This window comes from Conger conger, chromosome 12, assembly GCF_963514075.1.
Source record: "Conger conger chromosome 12, fConCon1.1, whole genome shotgun sequence".
Classification (NCBI taxonomy): domain Eukaryota; kingdom Metazoa; phylum Chordata; class Actinopteri; order Anguilliformes; family Congridae; genus Conger; species Conger conger.
The window spans coordinates 25,968,687-25,990,381 of NC_083771.1; the positions used below are offsets into that span (position 1 = coordinate 25,968,687).

The 21,695-nt window shown below is 44.6% G+C and overlaps 2 protein-coding genes across 2 annotated transcripts in view; one reads left to right on the forward strand and one right to left on the reverse strand.

The window, feature by feature from the left end:
* Positions 1–113: 113 nt before the first annotated feature.
* On the forward strand, positions 114–9,943 carry slc31a2 (solute carrier family 31 member 2). The gene is made up of 4 exons (XM_061263317.1): positions 114–434; positions 5,559–5,625; positions 7,416–7,623; positions 8,782–9,943. Exons 2-4 carry the CDS (start codon positions 5,559–5,561, stop codon positions 8,945–8,947), a joined length of 441 nt encoding a protein of 146 aa, XP_061119301.1. The 5' UTR covers positions 114–434; the 3' UTR covers positions 8,948–9,943.
* A 1,178-nt stretch (positions 9,944–11,121) lies between these two features.
* Positions 11,122–21,695, reverse strand: part of niban2a (niban apoptosis regulator 2a) — a 55,653-nt gene continuing 45,079 nt past the window's right edge. Inside the window, exons 11-14 of the mRNA XM_061215625.1 lie at positions 19,169–19,282; positions 17,238–17,345; positions 14,761–14,872; positions 11,122–13,871 (exon numbers count right to left, since the gene is read on the reverse strand). Coding sequence (XP_061071609.1) covers positions 12,898–13,871; positions 14,761–14,872; positions 17,238–17,345; positions 19,169–19,282 — 1,308 coding nt within the window. The 3' untranslated portion in view covers positions 11,122–12,897. The remainder of the gene's footprint in view (positions 13,872–14,760; positions 14,873–17,237; positions 17,346–19,168; positions 19,283–21,695) is intronic.

Sequence of the window (21,695 nt, forward strand, 5' to 3'; positions counted from 1 at the left end):
GTTTAGTCAGTATTGTGTGGTCTTGTGCAATCATACAAACAAAACAAACAAATCTGTCCGTTACAGATACAAGTAACTTTGTTGCAATCAGTCAGAGATACTTTAATTGAAACATATCTGTCACAAAAATATATCCTGTAGGCCGACTAAGACCCGTCCGTGAAATGGAACTACAACTTCCGTAGGGCTCCGCGAACGCATCACGTGACAACGGTTCCTAACACCGTTGCTCTCTTTCCCTTAAAAAGGATTTAGGAGAAGTTATATAATTAATAGCACGATGGAACTGGTGGTGTGTAAAGACTGCTGACGGGAGTACTCCGAGGCAAAACTTTACTCTCAAATGCGTCTCGCGTCTCGCGTCTCGGTCAGCAAAAGTGTGGATAAGGAGGCCAGCGCCGAGTTTTAGCCAAATCTCCACGGACACACGCAATGTAAGTTATTTTCTAATACTAGTTAATAGTCGTAGCCTAGCGGAGTAGTAGCCTATGGCATCACAATGAAAGCAGATGCTAGTCTGAAGTAACGGTTGACAGCTAGTTTGCTATTGCGATCAGCATTGTTTGTTTATGAGCTGACTCGACACTGTTTACAAAAATAATCTAAAACGGGATTACCATACATAATCCTATACTAGCAGTAATGGGGTTGGAAGTTGCGGTGCACTGCAGTCTTTTATCTACAGCAATTTGAAACATAATGTCTACAATTTTACAAGAACACAGCATGCATTGTCTTGTACAAGACGAGAAAGAATGCGCCAACAAGTACTGTCGTGATGATTTGTCATGCTAATGTAATTCCGCATGAATTTGTGTTACACATAACTAGAACACTAGCTAACTACAAGCACAAAAATACGTCTTTTCTCTTTGCTTTGCGCATTTTATTCCTTGGATTTTGAATTGAAACATGAAGTTGTATTAACGAGCTAGCTCACATTTTATATTTCTATACATGCACCGTATACCATATAGATGTCGAAAATACTAGTGTTATTAAAACGACTTGGTGTTTAGTTCTTCCTCTCTTAGTGATATAAATATTCCTACCGCGCTGTGCACATTTCATATGGTCACCAAAACGTTTTTTGTTTTTACGTGTTATTAAACTCGTTAACTTAAGTAAAACTCTTAATAAAAGAACGTTTGAACGTTTTTACGTTTTTGAATATTGTAAATCCCCTCCGCCACTCCCGGATGTTGCGCATGTAATTATATTTTATATTTCTATTATCATCAATGAACGGGAGAAAGTGTTCGCCCCTTGAATCCTTTTCACATTTTGTCATGTTGCATCTTGCCATTTAGATTTTTTAATTTGTGCCCTTTCTTCTCTGCCAATTTGCTCCAAGTTAGAGCACCGTCAGCATCAGCGAAGAGCAGTTTTGTTGTCTTGTTTTTTTTTTTTTTTTAAACGATTTCTTCATCATTTTGCCATGCGGTTTGGGTCATAGGTGCATGGACCAAAGGCTTTCAATCTTGCCCTTGATGGCAACAAGTTTACCAGTGCCTCCTGTTGAAAAGAAACCACGCTTGTTGGTGTGGGATGGGTGGTGGTTTGCATCAAACACAGCGCTTTTCTTTCAGTCCAAATACCTCAGACTAAAACATCTTCTTCTGGAAGGTCTCGGGTCTGACTGTGGTAGTAGCTGTTGATAATACACAGTTTAAAAGGGCACAGACCCATGCAGGTGTAGGGATGTAATTTTTTTTTGTTTTAACTAGAATAGGTTCAGACATGGACAGACAGAACACAGACTAAAGGAGAGAGCGAGAGGGAGAGAGAGAGAATTAGGCAACCTGGAGTATATGTGTGTTTATTTCTATTCTACAGGCATTTACAAAAACAGGGTGAAGCCGCTTTGACAAACGGACGTACAGACAGACACAATAGATGACACTAATTGTTGGGAGATGGAGAAGTTGAATAAATCAAGTTATAGAGGGATATAAGTATGTCTGGATGTGTTTTCACATTGCTGATGGTAATAATATTGGGGGTAAAAAAAGCAATAATAATAAAAAAAATAAAGACATGTGCATGCGTGTGTGTTCAGTAGTAGTGGGATTAAGAGGGTGTATGTGTGGGTGTGTTTGTGCGTGTGGCGTTAGATTACGGGCAATTGTAGAGATTTTAGGAGTGGTGAGAAGTTTTCATTGAATTTTTCTGTTTGTTTTCTGATCGAGGCAGAGGTTTGTTCCATTGATATGTGCTATTAGGTATTTATTAGACTTCTACTGCTGTAGCCTATCCACTTAGAGTTATGATGCGTTGTGTGTTCTAAGATGGTCTTCTGCATATCTCTGTTGTAATGTGTGGTTATTAGCTGTCAACTTCCTGTCAGCTTTGACCAGCCTGGCCATTCTCCTCTGATATCTCTCATTAACAAGGCGTTTCTGTCTGCAGAACTGCTGCTCACTGTTTTTTTTTTTTTTTTTTTTTTTTTTTTTTTTAATAATTAAATTAAATGCACCATTCTTTGCAAACTCTAGAGACTGGTGTGCCTGAAAATCCCAGGAGATCAGCAGTTTCTGAGACCTGCCGGTCACTTGGTGGTACTTTAGATATTGTTCTTTCCCAATGCTGCATTTCTGGACCAAAGAGGTGCCTCTTTCTTTCCACTTAGAGTCTACTATTGGTGATGTGTTTGTTAGAATGTCTGGGTTGTGCCAAATGGGTGTTTGTGCACAAGGTGTCATAGTGAAATGTGATTTTATTGACTTTCCACCAAGCTGTCAGAGTAGTAGCATGTTTTTGAAACCGTTCTGATGAAAGAGGCGACCATGTTTCATGGTATTGCTAAGGAAGGGTAAGTCTTTGCATTCAGCTTGTTCTATGTCCAGTGGTTTGGATGGATTTTAATCTGATACTGTAATTGGTTCACTCAGTAATTTAGTAATGGTGGAAGTTGGGGGCATGTAGTTTCCCATGAGCTGTATCTTTTTCTATAGTTGTCAGTTTTCTTCTCGTTTTTTTTATTTTTCCAGAATAATTTTGTTGTTAGCCTGTCTATCTTGTTGAACCAGCGGGTATTGGGTTGGATTGGAATCATTGTGAATAAATAATACATTTTTGTTAATATTGTCATCGTGATTGTTGCAATACGTCCAACGATTGAGATGGGTAGTGTCATCGAGGGTCATCTTCTATTGTTTTTAGTCGTGGCGTGATTAACTCTGACAACTTGGGGCAATACGCAGGTATGTAATGTTTCCTGTGGTGAGAGGTAGAGAGAGGGTTCTGAGATGCAGCATTCCTGCCATCCCTGCTGACTGGAACCAGTTATTCCAGGTTATGGAATAATCAGATATATTAGAGCATGCAGTTCTGTGCAAAAGTCTTAGGCACCTGTATAACATTCTGTACAGATAAGATTCTTTCAAAAATAATTCAATGAAAGGTCCTAAATAAATGTACGATACATTTTACATTACATTTTAGTAATTTGACGGAATAGTAAAAAACTGAATCAAATCCATTTTTTGTGACCACCCTTTGGCGTTAAAACTGCATCACTTCTCTGAGATAGCCAACACTGTCCTGCAGTTCTATAAGACAATCAGCAGGGAGGTTGTTCCAAGCATGGTGGAGAACTTGCCACAGTTCTTCTGCAGACTTTGGTTGGCTCCTTGCTTCTGATCTCACACAGCCTTTTTATGTGAAAAGTAGCCATTTGCTTACAGTAATATGTTACTTTTTAAAATTAAATACGAAAATGTCTCTGTAAAATGAAATCCTTTGGAAAATGAATATTTGGAAATCTCAAATGTTTTCTCTTATACTAACACACACAAAATAATAAACATATATATAATAAATTCTAGGGTGCCTAAGACTTCTGCACAGTACTGTATGTCGATGAGGTGAATAGCTGCACGGATTGATATGGTTGGATTCTGTAGGAATGACAATATATTATCTGCATAGAGGCTGATCTTGTGGGTTGTATTGAGGGTTTTGGTGCCAGTAATACTGTCGTTTTGTTGTATTGCAGTGGCCAATGGTTCTATAAATAATTTCAATAATCATGGGGAATTTTTGCAACACTGTAAATAAGAATGTCAAATTGACCCTGTCAAAAGCCTTTTCTGCATCAAGAGATAGAATGGCTGTGTTTATTCAGTTTTTTTAAGATTAAACCCTTAATTAACAAAAAAAAAAAAAAGAAGGCTTTTGTATCTAAGGAATGGCATTCATATAACGGTACCTTTTTCAGATTCCTGTGCAGTTGTGCTCCTGTCATGGAAGAGATACATGCACAATGCCCCTTTTAACAAACCATACAGAGACTCCTGAAGTAATCCCATTCCTCATTAACTGGATTTTCTCACCACCACAATAGTCAAGTACTTCTCACACAGAGACCTTCGACTGTGTTGTGCCTGGAACTTCAAGATTGCTCTTTGTGTTTTCAGTTTAAGATGAGCAGTGGCTAACATCAAAGGCTCCTTTAAACAAAAAATTCATAAATAGGTCCATATAAATAATTAAATACTGAAAATAATGCCCTGATTTTCACAGTGCTTTGCCAGAGGTCAGTAGGGACACATTCCTTTATCGCAAATATTTTTGTGAAGGAACCTGCGCATATGAAGGTTAAATAAACACACTTGCAGTGGCCATGTAGGGAACAAAGTCTTGTCAGCAACACAGGCGTCACTGGTAGATTAGACTGTGCGGTTGTTACTCTGCCTCCATGCACCTCTGTGTGAGTTATAAAGCGAAAACTGCTTTCAATAGACGCAGAAGGAAATATTTGGTTACTGTATGGCGTGGTTTCACCACAACGTGAACGTGCACGCGTAGCGTGTGATGTGTGTTTGTGTTGAATGAATGTGTACAAGCGTTTGTGTATGCGTTTGTGTATGTGTGTTTTTGTTGGTTTAAGACTATTTCTGATTAGATGGGGTTTTCATTTATTTTCATTAGCCTTTTGATTTAAGCCTATTTGAGGGAGGCTCCCAGGGTGTGGAGAGAAGGTGCAGGCAGGTTGGGCCTGGAGACCTGTTGATAGGGAGGCTCCCTGGGTGTGGAGAGAAGGTGCAGGCAGGTTGGGCCTGGAGACCTGTTGATAGGGAGGCTCCCTGGGTGTGGAGAGAAGGTGCAGGCAGGTTGGGCCCCCTGCCCTGGAGACCTGTAGGGAGGGAGTCTCCCAGGATATATGCTGCAGGACAGAGAAAGGGCCGGCAGGTTGAACAGGAAGGACGGTAAAAGTGGTAGAGCCCAGACCAGGTAAACTCGCACGCTCCTGGGCGGGGGGGGAGGGCGGAAAAAGGAACTCCTAGTAGTTCACCATCTTGGGTGTATCTCCAGTACTGTCCTGTCAGTTCTGCCAGGTGAAGCTTGGACACTGAGTGCTGCAGCACTAATAATACAGGTTAGGGAAAGCGGGGGGTCAGAAGCTCAAACCACTTTCCTCCCCAGGCCTTCAGGGTGCATAATGCAGAGGGCTGTGTCCAGTGGCAGAGGTGGGGTTTTTTTGGTAAGTGTTGCTGTGCTGTTCCTTTTTCACATTTCTCTCTCTCTCCCTCTCTCCCTCTCCCTCTCTCACACAGATGCACTTTGAGGACTCGAGCAGCGTGACGCTGCTGTTTAAGTTTTGGGATGTGCACGGACCGGCAGGTATGCAACCCCCCCGCCAACACCACATGCCCTCACTGAGGGGTGCAATGGCAACACTCCATTTCAGAAGTGAACCTTTAACCTGTAACCGCTGAGTTGCAAGTCCTGTCCCCTCACCTCTTACCACACAGCTCCAGTCCCCTAATCTTCTATCACACAGCTGTCCATTTTCACACAGTCAAGCGGACTCTTTTTTTTTAATTTTTTTTTTTTTTTTTTTACACTGGCCTTGCATTTTATTTATCGCAAGAGACAAACTGGGCTTACAGATGTGCAGTCGACATTACGTTACCTTACATTACATTAATGGCATTTGGCAGACGCTCTTATCCAGAGCGACTTAAAACAAAGTGCGTACCCATCACCAGTCTGAAATAGAAACTGACTGTTTGAGGGCAGTTTTGTCTCATCCACTTGCTCATAGTATGCAGTCAACTCCATACAGTTGCATGTTTGCTAATTGCGTATTCAATTTTATAACACGGTGCTGGTCTAGTCCTTCCTCAGCCCCACTGGCTGTTCCCGAGAACATTACTTCCTGGGCCAGCCTTCCTCGTTGAGATAACATCGTCGGGTATAGCTACTGCGTGTGAGCCTGTGTTTAAGCGGTCTTGTGTGACTGGTCGCACGGTGTGTGTGCAGTTTTGTTTACTGTCAGGTTACAGCGTCTTATTGCCTTTGTTTACCTGAAGGCAGTGCGGATAGGGAGGGCTTGGGGGTGGGGGGGATATCATCTGGCAATAATTGCCATACCTTATGTTACTACATACTGTAATGTGCACCTGCCTGTACTGTAGCATGTCATTTGTGAAGATTATGTCCAGAGCAAGTGTGAATAGAACATATTCTAATTGTGATACTTCTTATGTCGTCTTAACTGCTGCTCACGAGAAACAGTATTGCAGTCGGCAGTTGTTATTATTGTATTGCATTTATTTAGAAGTCGTTTTTATCCGAAGTGACATGCAATAAGTGCATACTGAAGGTCATAGTAACAACTACAGATCAGGGGTTGGATAAGGTACAATTTGTCAAGGATCAACTGTCTACAGACAAGAACATCTAACCTAGTTCATATTTTTGTTTAAAACACTTGTTCACATATTATTAAAGCATTTATTTCAGTAGTTGTTATTGTTGAAACAACTTATTGCAGTCAGTAATTATTATTGAAATATTGTAGTGAGTAGTTATTTTTGAAACCTTATCCTCAGTGGCTTTTATTGAAACCTTATTGTAATCAGTAGTTCCTATTATTGAAATGTTGTTAGCAGTTATTATCGAAACATTGTTGTCAGTAGTTATTATTGAAACCTTTTTGTAATCAGTTGTAATTATTGGAACAGTATTGTAGTCAGTAGTTGCTACTATAGAAAAATTACTGTTGTTCTGATCTTTTCCCCTTGGAGGCATCTTGCCATTGAGGGCACATTTTCCCGTCAGGGCAAATTTTAGAGCTGTTTAGTTTCCCTCTAGAGAACTTTGCAGTTGCTGACCTCTCTAAGAATAGGGCTGATGAGTAGGAATAGTTGACCTCAGCTGTTTTTTGTTCACACAAAGCTACACTAAGCTAAACCACGTGGCCTCTGTTCCTCCCTGCTGGGAAGGGTGGGGTGTTTTGGGTTACATCACCAGACGCGGTTAGGGACAGGGGGAAAAACAACACCTCATTCGTCGTCGGGCCCACACACACACACACACACACACACACACACGCACGCCCACCAGCCCAGACTCGCGGACCGTGGCATCGTCGGGGGTTACAGGTCACCGTGTCTCTCTCCCTGCAGGCATGGTCCTGTCGGTGGTCGTGGTCCTCCTCCTCACCGTGTTCTACGAGCTGCTGAAGGTGTGGAAGGCAGGACTGGACGAGGCCCCCGTCTCACGCCCCACCCCGCCCTCCTCCACAGAGTCCCTGGGGAGCAGCTCCCCCCTGGAGAGCAGCCCGTCCGAGGCCTCGCTGACCCCCCTGGACCGGACCTCCGCCCCTGAAAAAAGGTACTTTCAGCTGGAGAAACATGGCCCTCTTCTTAAAGGAACAATAGCTAATTTCAAGAGAGGAATTGCAGCAACAAACGCCGTCAAACCACAACACTGTTTATCCCTCCCCCTTCTCTGTGGACACGCTGACATTGAAAACGCCATTGGCTGTGGCAATTAGAACCAATTTTCAACCAATGAGCATGTCAGGGCTCCCTGCTCAAAAGAGCCACAGGATCTACCATAACCTGTTTTCACCTTAAAACCAATCTGCAGACTCAAAAAACCAGTTAGTTAACTGTGTAATTAACTGACTTAATCAACTGGAGTAACAGTGAAAAAGAAAAAACTGGGTTTGGGTTTGCAGGTTCAAATCCCAGGTGAAGCAATGCCCCTGTAACCTTGGGCAAGGGCCTTGCTTGTGTAAGATATCCGGCTGTAAGTTGTTCTGCTAAAGGGTGTCTGCTAAACACATGAAGGAAATAATGTAACAATGATGCTATACATGATTCCAGGTTTGACTATTGATTAACATTCGTGAAAAACAGAACCAAAACCAGTATTCAAATGTCTTTAAAGTTGTGGTTGGAAATGTTCCCCCGAGGATCAAGATGGATTAACCTCACAAACATTTTAATATTAGCCGATTGAAAGCCGCTTGCTGTTTGTATTTATTGCATGAGGAAAGGCTAAGTATTTGGTCCTCAATCTGCACATTTGCATTAGTGGAAAGCCAGATTTGCATTCTGATAAAACAAATGTGTTTTCCTATCAATGCTAATGGTGCCTGTGTGGTTATCGGACTTCTATTCATTTCTGTTTCATTCTACCATTCTGCACGCTATCTTGCATAAAGTCGTATTAAGTAATGCAAACATTTATTAAATAATTAGGATACGTTCCAAAACGTTTGTGTTAATTAGTAAAAGAGTTTGTTCGGGATGTGTGGGAACATAATCTTGTTATTTATTTACTCTTTTCCTCTAAGAGCCTTTTTAAACTTTTGCCAGGTGTGCAAACCTTATCTTCTTTTCAGGTTCAGGTTGCTGCTCTGCTCTGCCCAGAGGAGCGTTATGACTCCATGCAGTGGGGCTTTCAGCTTGTCACATGACTTAGGCGGTGAAACGGTGTGGTGGTAACCATGGCGTCTCTCCCCCCCCCCCCCCCCATATGCAGCTGGCTGATGCACACACTGCAGACGTGTGTCCACGTGGTCCAGGTGACGCTAGGCTACCTGCTGATGCTGTGCGTCATGTCCTACAACGTCTGGATCTTCCTGGCCGTCATCGTGGGCTCGCTTATCGGCTACTTCCTGGCCTTCCCTTTGCTGGGAAAGTTCTGAGGACGGAGATGGAGAGAGAGGGAACGAGACGTTTTTTTCAATAGACTAAGCCTTACTGTAGTCTTCTCTCATTTGTTAAGGGCTGCCTTTCAACAAGCGGAGGGATACGAATCAACTCCTCCTGTGACCGGTCTGTAATTAGCTTCCAAACTCACTGGGTAAGATGGTGTGTCGCGAGGCTAAGCTGTCTGTACAAAATGGCAGGAGATTTAAGCTAATGCTGGACCTTGGGGGAGCAAATATGCAGTTGGCATGCTTCCTGTTGGTTAAGTGAGATTTTCCCCTGTCAGTCCTGAAATGGAATGCCAGACTAAATGATGTAGGTGTGCTTCAGTTGAGTGCGTTGAGTGCTGTGCTGTACAGGTCCGCGTTTTGAAAACATAGATATGCTCGAATGTGTTTTCGTTTCTTACTAACATAGGACTGGGCATGTCCAGAACTGAACATAAGTTGGACTTCATATTCATTAACATACTGCAGATATCGCTCTGAATAGCCTTGTTCATTGTGTGATGGTTTCACCATTACCGGTTTAAAGTGGTATTTTAAGTGTGGCAAATCATTTGTGAGCACCGAAGCTGAGCCACATCTATGTTGTGACTTTCGTTTTTGTTTTTGTTTTTTTTTTTAACCGTGAGACGCCCAGCTTCACCGTCTGTGCCTTTCAGCAGATTGAATACTTTTTTTTTTTTTTCTCGTGCCTCCATGACAGCAGACACATGTTCAGTAAGAAATCTACCTGTGAAATCTGGTGGGAAAAAAAGTGCCAAGTCATCCAGAGACTGCGGGTCATGTGTTTTGTCGCGTGACCTCAGACATTCGGGATTCTGATAGCAGTGGGACTCTTGTTATCCTGAGGTGTCTTACTTGAATTTTACTGTGTACTTTGTACCTTTGCGTTTTTAAACGATTGGAGTTTTTATTCTCTGTAATGTGAATGACTTAACCACTCATTGTTTATTAATAAACTGTTGCACTACAAATTGAAAACATGAACGAGCTGTGTGTTCCTATTTTGCCTCAGGGTACTGGACCAACTGATTATTACCCTAGAGAGCCAGAGACAACCTTTGTTTCTGTGAATACTTTCCAGGCAGAAAGCAAGTTATTCAGATTTGGCCAATTGACATTAGCATACCATTTCATGTAAATCACTGAATGGAAGTGCCAAGTGGTGATTTATTTGCATAATTAGACAGAGGGAGTATAACACAGACCCATCACTACACCAACAGCTACGCCCACATATGATCTTCAGGATGGACAAAATCATATGCCTAGGTGGACTCATCTGGACTATGTCCTCATTAAATTTGATCTAACCGTCGTTGGAGATCATGTAATGTACTTGACCATACAGTACGCAACATCTCATTTAATAAGAGGTTTTAAGTTTTAAAAAGATGACAGCCAGGGTGTACTAACTTTGTAATACATTAAGGAGGCCTAAAAAATGAGTCATGTCATGAGAGCCCCACTCCTCGGCCTGCTTCAAAACTATTTTTTTCTTTTTTTAAACTTCCGTTACAGTATCAAGAGAAAAACAAATACACCTGCTACAGTATTGTAAGTTGGGGGGGGGGGTGTTATGTCAGAAAAATATCACAGCCTTATGCCTACATATGGATGTTCTAAGTTTAATCTGAACTATTCCCTCCATTAATTATCATTTCAGTTTGAAAAGAAGACAAATGACGCATCGGTTTACATTGCGCTTCCACAGTCTGGAGGCATTCTGTTAAAAAGGTTGTGGCCGATCCGCTCCAACATGTTCCTACTCGTGAACCCTATGGCCTAGACAAACACTTCCTCAACCTTCATCCAACTGTGTGCGCCTCACTCTCCTCCCACACACCTGCCAACCTCCAGCCCTGCGGTCCTCTCTGCCACCAGGGGGCGCCAGACTTCTTCCTTCGAGGCAGCATCAGTCAGCTCACCACAGGTCATACTCAAGGCATTCTGGGTCGTTGTTTGAGAGTGCCTTGTTGGATGTGCAAAGTATTGAAGTTGTGAAATACTGTCTAGACGCCATGTACATATTTGCTGTACATGTGCATGTATAGGGACTTTCCACCATATGACTGACCAATGTTTATCCACACATGCACATAACTGATAGATATTGAGCACCTGCAGTTGCAGCAAAAGGCTGTGGTTGAGGACAAACACACACATTCCTTTAGCGTTTTATTTGTAACATTGCAACTACCACTACACAACCGTCATAACATAGTGGTGCAACACCAGAGCTGATTATTAAATATCAGGGATGAACATGGTGAGACAGATAAAGTAGATCTACAGTACCTGAATTTCAACAAAAGATTCTGTGTTAAAATGCACTTAAATCACGAAAGGACCCCCAGTTTGTGCTCCTGTGATGGTGTGGTTTTTTAGACTCGTTGTAGGGGCAGTAATCTGGCCTATAAAAGTTAATGGGCACTACTGAACCTGAAAGAGAGCCAAGACCCAGCAAAAATATATGACATTGACAAATAACAGTACGGACAGTTCCAGAAGCACAGGCAAGCGTTGCCGTCACAACCGTAACCCGGAAACCCGTCAGCACCTCTGGCTCCCCGCCAATAGGCACATGCGGAGGACGTGACGTAGTTCCCAATCGGGAAGCTCAGGGATAGGATGGGGAAAAAAACTACATGATGACACACTGAGCCGCAAAAGAGAGATCGTCGAACGTTCCGGCATTGCAATGGCAGTCCGATCACAGAAGTTGACACGGGTGCCTCTCCAGAGCCCCTCGGCCTGCTGGGAAGCACACAGACTCCTATGCTGTTCCAGGTCTGCGCACAGCTAGCAGAAACTGACGGGACAGTCCGCAAAACATAACAGGCTGTGGGTAATGACAGAGATTGTGACGGGACACATTCTTCCCGTCCTCTCCGTACTCACAGAATTCACCGTGACAAGCAGCAGCTTACAACAAATAACTGTTACCATAAATACACAGCAGAGAGATTGGCACAGTCTGGTTCTTTCAGCCAGCAGCTAGTGTTGATAAAACCTTGTAGAAATTGTAATAATAATAATAATAATAATAATAATAATGTGACATACGTATGCATGTACAATATCTGCACTGGAAATTCTGCTTCATAACTGTACATGACAAGAATATGTCCGAACTGAAATGCAGAAAAAAACAAAACAAAAAAAAAAACAATAAATATCACATTGTTTAATACTACACACAATATTTAGTCTGCAATTCTACTGAGCGAAGCATTTTTAACTGCGGTATTCTCCTAGAATGTCAATAGTAAGCTGGTATTTAAGACAGTGACGAATGTGTTTACTCCTGGCTCATGGGGCTGATAACATCAGCAGGTCTCTCTACCAGCATCACAGAACAGTAACACCACACTGAGTGTAGTGACTATTTTCTGACCGAAGTCAACACTGCTTGCCAGCGAGTCCATTTAGGAAGCGTTACAAACATTGACTGAGCACTCTTTGGCTATTTTGCAGTCCCACCCCCATGTTCCATGGCGAATACACCAGAATCCAGCATATTTGTGCATTTGGTTCAACCACAGCTACCACTGTTGTGATGGTTCATGATTCTCTGTTGCCAACTGAAAGCAATGGATGTTTAATCTACGATAAGCCCTCATAAAATGAACACATCAAGTTGGAACCCATCTGAATTTTGGTCATACACAGCGTATTACCTAGAATACAAATGGGCATGCAATTGGTTAGTTTTGCAGTTGGTTAAAACTAGGCAAAGCCTTTTATATGTTTGGCAAATAAAATTTTGGGTAATACAGGTTATGCATAAAAGTAAGACAGTAAATTGCATACTTGGTCACCACCAACATTGTTTCATAAAAAATTATAATTAGGCAATGCAGAACACAAAGGTCTAATTAGCATAAAACAAAGTTTTGACTCAGTTTTTCAGTCTGAATTTCGCCCGTGTAAATGTCTGCTCAAATAGTAAACACGAGGTCTGGCTCCGAATCAGAGATTTTCCCAGAATTCTCCTCTCCCGTTTGGGAATCCTGAGGCTGCATTGTCACAACCACCCTCTCTGGGTCGGCAACAGCGCCTCCCGCCTTCAAGGCCTCCGCGATTGGCTGAGCTTCCTCCTCATCCGTGGCCTCATTGGTCAGGGACTGGAAGCCACTGTCGTCGGGGTGACAGGTGGACCCTGCCTCACTGGAACTTGGTGCTGCATCCTCTGGCTTGTCCTGCGAGAGGTCCCCATTGCTCAAGGGGGTGGAGTCCTCCACGTAGGCAGGGACAATCACCTCCACTTTAGGGTTGATGAGGTCACGGATCTCGCACACATTGTCTGGAGAGCTGGGCATGTCTTCATTGCGGATGTCGTTCACCCTGTCTGGAATGGTGAGCTTGTCTACATTGCGCATCTTGTTCAACCTGTCGAGAATGGTGGGCGTGTGGACATTGCCGATCTCGTTCACACGGTTTGGAGAGGTGGGGGTGTCGACATCGGCGTTCTCGTTCACACGGTTTGGAGTGGTGGGCCTGTCTGCATTGCGTATCTTGTTCAACCTATCCAGAATGGTGGGCGTGTGGACATTGCCGATCTCGTTCACACTCTCTGGAGAGGTGGCCGTGTCTATACTGGGACTCTGCCCCTCCCCCTCCTCCTCCTCCTCCTCCCCATCCTCCTCCTCCTCCCCCTCCTCAGGAATCCTCTCCACTCCCGGGACATCCAGACAGGACCCGTGCAACATAGGGGAGCTGTCCAGCTGGATCATGGACACCACCTGCTTGCGCCTCCTCACGGTGTCCCTCCCCGGCTCCTCGCCCCCATACTGCTCCGCCCAGTCCACGGCCGGTTTGTCCGCCAACTGGTGCAGGTTGAGGTCGCTGCCCTTCAGAACGATGCTGTCCCGGAAGAGGTTATGTCTCCTCTGGACCGCCACCTCCTTCACGGCTGCAGACAGAGCACAGGGCAGGGGTAATTAACAGGTGACAGAGCACAGGGCGGGGGTAATTCACAGTTGACAGAGCACAGGGCAGGGATAATTAACAGTGTAGTCCGTGAGTATTTGGACATTGGTGCAATTTCTGTTCTTTTGGCCCTGGACTCCAGCACGTTGGATTTCAAATGAAACGATAATATCAAAGTGCAGACTGACACCTTTAATTTGAGGGTATTTACAGTCACAGACATAGGCCAAGCAATAGGCTTACCAAAATAAACAGTTTGGAACATCATTAAGAAGAAGCGCACTGGTGAGTTCAGCAATAGCAAAAGTAAGCCAAGGAAGACATCAACAATTGATGACTGAAGAATTCTGGCCACAATTGAGAAAAAAACCCCAAACACCTGTCCAGCAGATCAGGAAACACTTTTCAAATGGCAGGTGTTCTCTGCAGAACACTTCACAAGAGGCGACACTGCAAACAACTAGTTAGCTGCAAAAACATGATGGCCAGGTTACATGTTACTAAGTAGTACCTAAAAGAGCCTGCGGAGTTCTGGAAAAAGGTCTGTTGGACGGATGAGACCAAGATTGAGTGAAGTGTATAGGCTAAAAAGCACCAAAGCACCCCCTCAACTGTTTTTGACATGTATGATGTATGGCTGGGGGGGGGGGGGGTGTATAAGAATATTGTAATTCTCAAATTAAAAGTGACAGTCTGTACTTTAACCTCATATTCATTTTTTAATTTTTGAAATCCAACGTGCTGGAGTGCAGGGCCAAGAGAACAGAAATTGTACCACTGTCCAAATACTTCCAAAGACTGCGCTGTAGCTCACACACAACACAGAGAGGGGGTTAATACAGCGCATGTAAGGCACAGGGCCCCCCACTCACCCATAGTGATGTCCTTCGTTACAGACTGGAGCACCACCTCCTCAAACACATTCTCCACCAGGATGAACTGAGAGAAGTCCTCAAAGATCATCTCCTGAAAGCGAGGCAGATCCTGCAAGGGAGGAAGTGATGTCAGAGGGCGTGACTACAAACCCTATAGCATATGGTGGGAGGGGCCTGAACACTGATGTGGGGGGAGAGGGTTTGACCGTTCCACCTCGATTGCCGTGCTCATAAGGCCATAGGGCGAGGGATGTGTCCATTTTCCCAAATTCTAGTGGTGATGCATGTTTGAAATCCGGAGGGGAGGATGATGACGGACAGCGCTCCTTCAGCACCTTGATTTTTGCCCTTTTCTAGATTTTCATAAATTCTGGGGGGATGTGTGTCCGGCCATGAGGTTTGACCATTCTGGATTAAGTGAGGGAGGTTCACATTGAAACCACCGCCCGACCACCTGTCCTCTTGACCCCATCCCCTCTCCCCTTCTACAATCTATATCCAATGACATTCTCCCTTTTCTCTCCTCTCTAATCAACACCTCCCTCTCTTCTGGCACCATGCCCTCTTCCCTGAAGAGGGCCAGAGTCACTCCCCTGCTCAAAAAACCTCTCTTCTCTCTCTCTTCTTCCCTTTCTCGCTAAAACTCTGGAACGGGCGGTCTGCTCCCAACTGTCCACTTATCTTCTCCAGAACAATCTCCATGACCCCAACCAGTCTGGCTTCAAGAGTGGCCATTCCACTGAGACCGCCCTGCTCGCGGTCACTGAGGCACTCCACTCTGCTAAAGCCAAATCCCTCTCCTCTGTCCTCATCTTCCTCGACCTGTCGGCCGCCTTCGATACAGTCAACCATGAGATTCTGCTCTCATCGCTGTCTGGGATGGGTGTCACAGGGTCTGCACTCGCTTGGTTTTCCTCCTACCTCTCTGGTCGCTCCTACCAGGTGACTTGGAGGGGCTCAGTCTCTGACCCTCACCCCCTACAAACTGGAGTCCCGCAGGGCTCAGTTCTTGGGCCTCTCCTCTTCTCGCTATACACCATGTCTCTTGGTTCTGTTATCTCTTCCCATGGCTTTTCTTATCACTCTTACGCTGATGACACCCAACTCTTTATTTCCTTCCCCCCCGACACCCAAGTCACCACACAGATCTCTGCCTGCTTGGCTGATATCTCTGGGTGGATGACTTCCCACCACCTGAAGCTCAACCTTGCCAAAACTGAGCTTCTCTACATCCCTGCTAAGTCCTCTCCGTCAATCGACCTCTCACTGACTGTTGAGGACTTTGTAGTTTCCTCCTCCTGTACGGCAAAGAATCTTGGGGTGACTCTTGATAACTGCCTCACCTTGGTTCCACAAGTATCCTCCACTGCCAGAACCTGCAGGTTCTTTCTGTATAATATACGCCGTATCCGTCATCTCCTGATGGAGAAAGCCACCTAGCTCCTAGTCCAGGCGCTCGTCATTTCCCGCCTGGATTACTGCAACTCCCTCCTAGCTGGTCTCCCAGCATGTGCCATCAAGCCCCTCCAGCTGGTCCAGAATGCTGCAGCCCGTCTGATCACCAGTCAGCCCAGGTCGGCTCATGTCACCCCGCTTCTCATTGGCCTCCACTGGCTTCCTATTGCCGCACGCATCCAATTCAAGGCCCTAGTGTTGGCATTTCAGGCTGCTAAGGGGACTGCCCCACCTTACATACAATCCTTGATCACTCCCTACTCCCCAGCTAGACCACTCCGTTCTGCCAGCTCTGGTCGCCTTATGGTTCCCTCTCTACGTGCACCTGGCGGTCGAGCTGCAAGTCCACGCCTGTTTTCCGTTCTGGTTCCTCAGTGGTGGAATGACTTGCCTACCACTGTCAGGACAGCAGAATCCCTCCCCCTATTTCAATGCAGACTCAAAACACACCTTTTTAAACTCTACCTTAGCCCTCCCTCCTGATTTCCCCCACCCCCCCTTTCTGATATCCCTATCCTCCTTGTCTAACCCAAAAATATATATATATATTGCACTTATGATGACTACATGTTTAGAACAGCATTCCATGTGTATTTTCCTAGTTATGGATGTGATGCTTTGACTTGTGGAAGAACCTATGCACTTGTAAGTCGCTTTGGATTAAAAGCGTCTGCCAAATGACTAAAATGTAAAAGTAAATGTAAATGCTGAAATTGGGTCATATTCAGATGAGGTAAGGGGGGGGAGCTCCCGGAGATGAGAGAGGAGAAGGAGAGCAGGGACATCTGTAGCCTAGGGGCGGCCTGTAGCGTAGTGGTTAAGGTAAATGACTGGAACCTGCTAGATTGGTGGTTCAATCCCTGGTGTAGCCATAATAAGATCCATGAAGCTGTTGGGCCCTTGAGGAAGGCCTTCAACCCCACATTGCTCCAGGGGGGATTGTCCCCCCTTGTAAGTCGCTTTGGTAAAAAGCGCCAGCTAAAGCATATGTAATGTAATGTAATGTGAGGACCCCTCACCCCTTTGCAGGACGGAGACAGGCGCTTCAGCAGGTAGGGGATGAGGATCTGCAGCAGGGCCTCTCTGAAGAACTTCTTACGCACCGTGCTGCTGTCATAGTCAAATTTCTGCAGAGGGACAAGAATCAAGGGAAACTGGAGCAGATTTTACAAACAAATAATGGCTGTAAGCGTTGTGTGTGTGAGAAAAAAAACTACTGAAAAAAGGCAAATGCGGAACAGGGAATCAGCTATGGTATTCAAAGTGGCATTTGTATTCAGTGAAATTTGCCGTAGTCTGCTACGCAGGCGGTGGATAGACCTGTTAAACATCAATACGCTACTTGTACAACGTTCCTCTCAGAATGCCTCGCCCGTATGAACACCCGGGCCAACTCTGCACTGTGATTTCCACAGGCTGCCGCACTGCTCTGTTTGGACATCAATTCTCCACAGCCCCTATCACCGAGCTTTGTCAGCAGCCATTCCACCTGGCAGCCCCAAGGGTAGTGCCGTGTCGTTCGTGAACGATTCATTCCTTTTGAACGAATCCTTTTGGTGAACGAAAGGAACCGACTCACCTCCAATGTCAGATTCGTTCCTTTAGTTCATCTCTCAGTAAAAAAAGTTGGGAAACTGCCATTCGCTGAAACCAATGGGCTCTAGTCTGTAGCCATTAGCAGCCAACAACAGCACTGAACTGCTTGAGCCGGGCATGCTCTTTGAGCCCCTCCCGTAGGGGTGACCCGAAACAGTCCATGAAATGAATGCAATGCGGCAAGGAACGAATCCTTGAAGGACCGAATCCGTGACGGAACTGTAATCAGTAAGTCGGAGTCGGACCCAGTCAACTCTCGTTCTTGTTCACCGGAAGTCGAAAGGACCTGGAACTGGTGAACGAATCCGTTTAGGGAACTGAGTCAAAGGAACCGGATCCCTGAAAGGAACTGTAACGCCCACCACTACCCAAGGGTCTGCAGACTGTCTGACGGTGAGCACGGCTTTCACTAATGCCACGTGAGGCGTCAGAGGAAACACTGGCTGCTTTCGTCTATGATGGTCATGGGCCTGTAGGGGGCACTCTTCCCCCTTGAACCTGCTTTGAGACCATGAGATGCAATGGGCTATAGAAGTGCAACCCCATTTTTATGTTACAGACTAAAACAAACAATGAAAATCTCTCCATACTTTAACTTATAGCCATGGAATTGATGCGAACAAGGAAAACAATAGAATCAAATGCATTTTAATTCAGTTAAAGAAAACACACAGCAGGGCTCACACCCATTTGTGATTAATAGTCTGTGGACAGTAATAGTCTGTGGACATTAATAGTCTGTGGACAGTGATGGTCTGTGGACAGTAATAGTCTGTGGACATTGATAGTCTGTGGACAGTAATAGTCTGTGGACATTAATAGTCTGTGGACAGTAATAGTCTGTGGACAGTAGTAGTCTAGTCTGTGTACATTAATAGTCTGTGGACAGTAATAGTATGTGGACAGTAATAGTCTGTGGACATTAATAGTCTGTGGGCAGTAATTGACTGTGGGAATGAATAGTCTGTGTACATTAATAGTCAGTGGGCATTAATAGGCCAGCTTGACCAACTTGAAAGCTGAGCTGGTCAAGCTGTTCATAAACTGGTCTAGCTGGGTATGAGCTGCTCAACCAGCTAGTGCTGGTAGCTTATCTGAGCTGGTAGCTGGTGGCCTGAGCTGGACAAAACATGTGAACTCGGAAGATGGTCTGAGCTGGTTAACCAGCTAAACCATGCTGAGCTGGGATTTGGACTGAACTTGTCAACCAACTAAACCATGTCGAGCTGGAAGCTGGCCTGAACTGGTCAACCAGCTAAACCAAGTCGAGCTGGAAGCTGGACTGAACTGGCCAAGCAGTAACCAGCTGTTTCCATACCTGGCCGTGTTTTGTTCAGCTGGGCCTGCTTCTCACCTTAATGACCCTGTCCTGGCAGCGCTGGGCAGCCTTGCACACGTGCTCCCGCTCCGTGCTCTCCAGGTTCTGGTGCAGGAGCTGCTCGAAGGTGTACACCGCATTGTCCATTTGCTTCAGGGCCAACGCAGACCATCAGCCAGGGTTAGGAGAACAAATAGAGAGAGAAAAACTTTGTGATTGTTCTGGTACATTCTACAGGGCTGGAGCAGGGATAAATCACCTCAGGTCATGTTAGTGCTATTCCAGGGGTCTGCAACCCTGGCTACAGAGTGTGCTGGGGTTCATTGTTACTCCCTACTTGATTTGTCATGGAGAGCAGTGGTCCTGGTGGCGTGTGCCTGCTTTTGTTCTAACCACCTTTGAGAACCACTAGGTTGAAAACCACTGGTCTAGAGCCATTGTTTACATAGTTAACTCACCTCATGTGTAATTTAGTGGTTTTTAATTAGTTGGTGAAAGTAAAAACCATTGAACTGTGGTGCGCCACAGTTCGACTGCTCTTTAGTGCAGTACTATATCTAACCACAAGAGGGTGTGCTGCAACCTCACTTGAATTCATAAATAATTTCTGCAGGGTGCCATGTTAAGTAGTGGTAAAAGAAGTGAGCCTGTGCCAGTCGTTGGATTAAAGTGAAAGTTCATAGGTGCTTCACATTTTATTTATTATCATTAATAGAAATTTCTTGAAATCTATAAATATTTTCATGTGTTAATGGCACATCATGTAGCTGAAGTAATTTTTCTAATAATTTCATCATGGCATTTTACATTCTATTTTTCTCTCAGATCAATACAGTTTTTATGTCAGTATTAGCTAGCCACATTAGTGCTATTCTTTTATTGAACCAAATTCCAATTTCTATATAATATTTCTATGTCTATATTTTCTCTGGCCTTCTGAAATCCTTTTTTGGGATCTATAGATTTAAAGAGTTTATGCAAATCAATGAGTTCAAATTTATCACAATAATTGGCACCTTGCATTTATTTTTAACATTCTAACATAGTAATTTGGCAGAACAGGGTTTACAAAACTCACATTCTTTTGGTCTGTGTTATGTCTGGGTTGAAAACAGTGAGACGAATTGCATCACATGGAAATAGCCATAAGCCGGTTATCCTTTATATTTATCCTTTATATGATAATTCCAGATTTTCCAATTGAACACCGTCACCACAAACGCTTCGAACAATAGTTTCAGACATTGATTCCCCTTCATTTTAAACCATCACTGTTGTCTATTTTATGGGCTACCCATACTCAAAATAGACTTCCTCTTTCTCCCTGAGGAAACAGGATGGCAGAACAGAATGTCTCTCTAGAGAGCCTCTAAGCTGGAAAAATCACAATCGACCACAGATCAGAACCATGGACCTCATACACACGTATGATTGGATCCACAGATTACCCAGAGGGCACCAGTCTCATGACCACAGAAGGAGTCTGTACTGCCTTTCTGTTTTTCTCTGCCAGGCCTTATGCCACATAAACAACCACAACAGAGACGAGGGACTGGCCTCCGTATCCTCTCACACAGAACGGGGTTTTGAGCTGAAGCCATTATTAACTAAGCAAAGTCCTGGGTGAAGTATATATACTGTTTTTTAAATCTTTATTTTACCTGGCAGGTCAACTGAACACCCAGTTCTTTTTAGCAGTGAGGACCTGATGAATTAAAATGGACAGAACTCCAAGGGATGTTGAAGCCAATCGAATGTAGGGGGTGAAGAGGTGGCTAGATCTGGGAATGAGTTTTAGGGGAATTTGACATTGGGGTTAACACCCCTACTCCCAAGGTCAATCATAGTATCTTTACTGACCACAGTGATGAGGATCTTAGTTCAACGCATCATCAGAAGGACAGTGCTTTCTACAGCACAGTGGCCCCACCATTCATTTCCTATTTGGTCAAGAAGAAAGAGCACCACCTACAGGCACAAGAACACCTCTGCAAACAGCAAGTGTTTTCCCAGGAGGTCTCCCATCCAAGAACTAACCAAGCCCACACCCGCTTAGCTTCTGCACTTTGTCACGAGTAGAGCACAACACGGTATGAATGATGGCAACTAAGGGTTTTCCTTTCTAGAATTTGATGCTAATCCGGAGTCAACAGTTGGCATAGGCTTGCATAGAATGTGAGGTCAATTCCATTTCTAGGCAGCTTTAACTACTAACTAATGAAATTAGCTCAATTGAAGTGAACTGAATTGAAATGGAACTGACCTCGGCTCTGCAAGTTGCATTGCCTGTATGTTAACTGTGAGGGGCCTTGAAAATGGATGGATGATTCAGCAAATCTGAAGTGGGTCGGTCACAGAGACAGACAGACGGTCAGGGCACGCACACCCCTCTCTTGGTTACAGAGACAGACAGACAGTCAGGGCACACACACACACACAGACAGACAGACAGACACCAGGCAGGTCAGGGCACACACACACACACACACAGACAGATGGTCAGGGCACACACACACACACACACACACACACACATACACACACAGACAGACAGACACCAGGC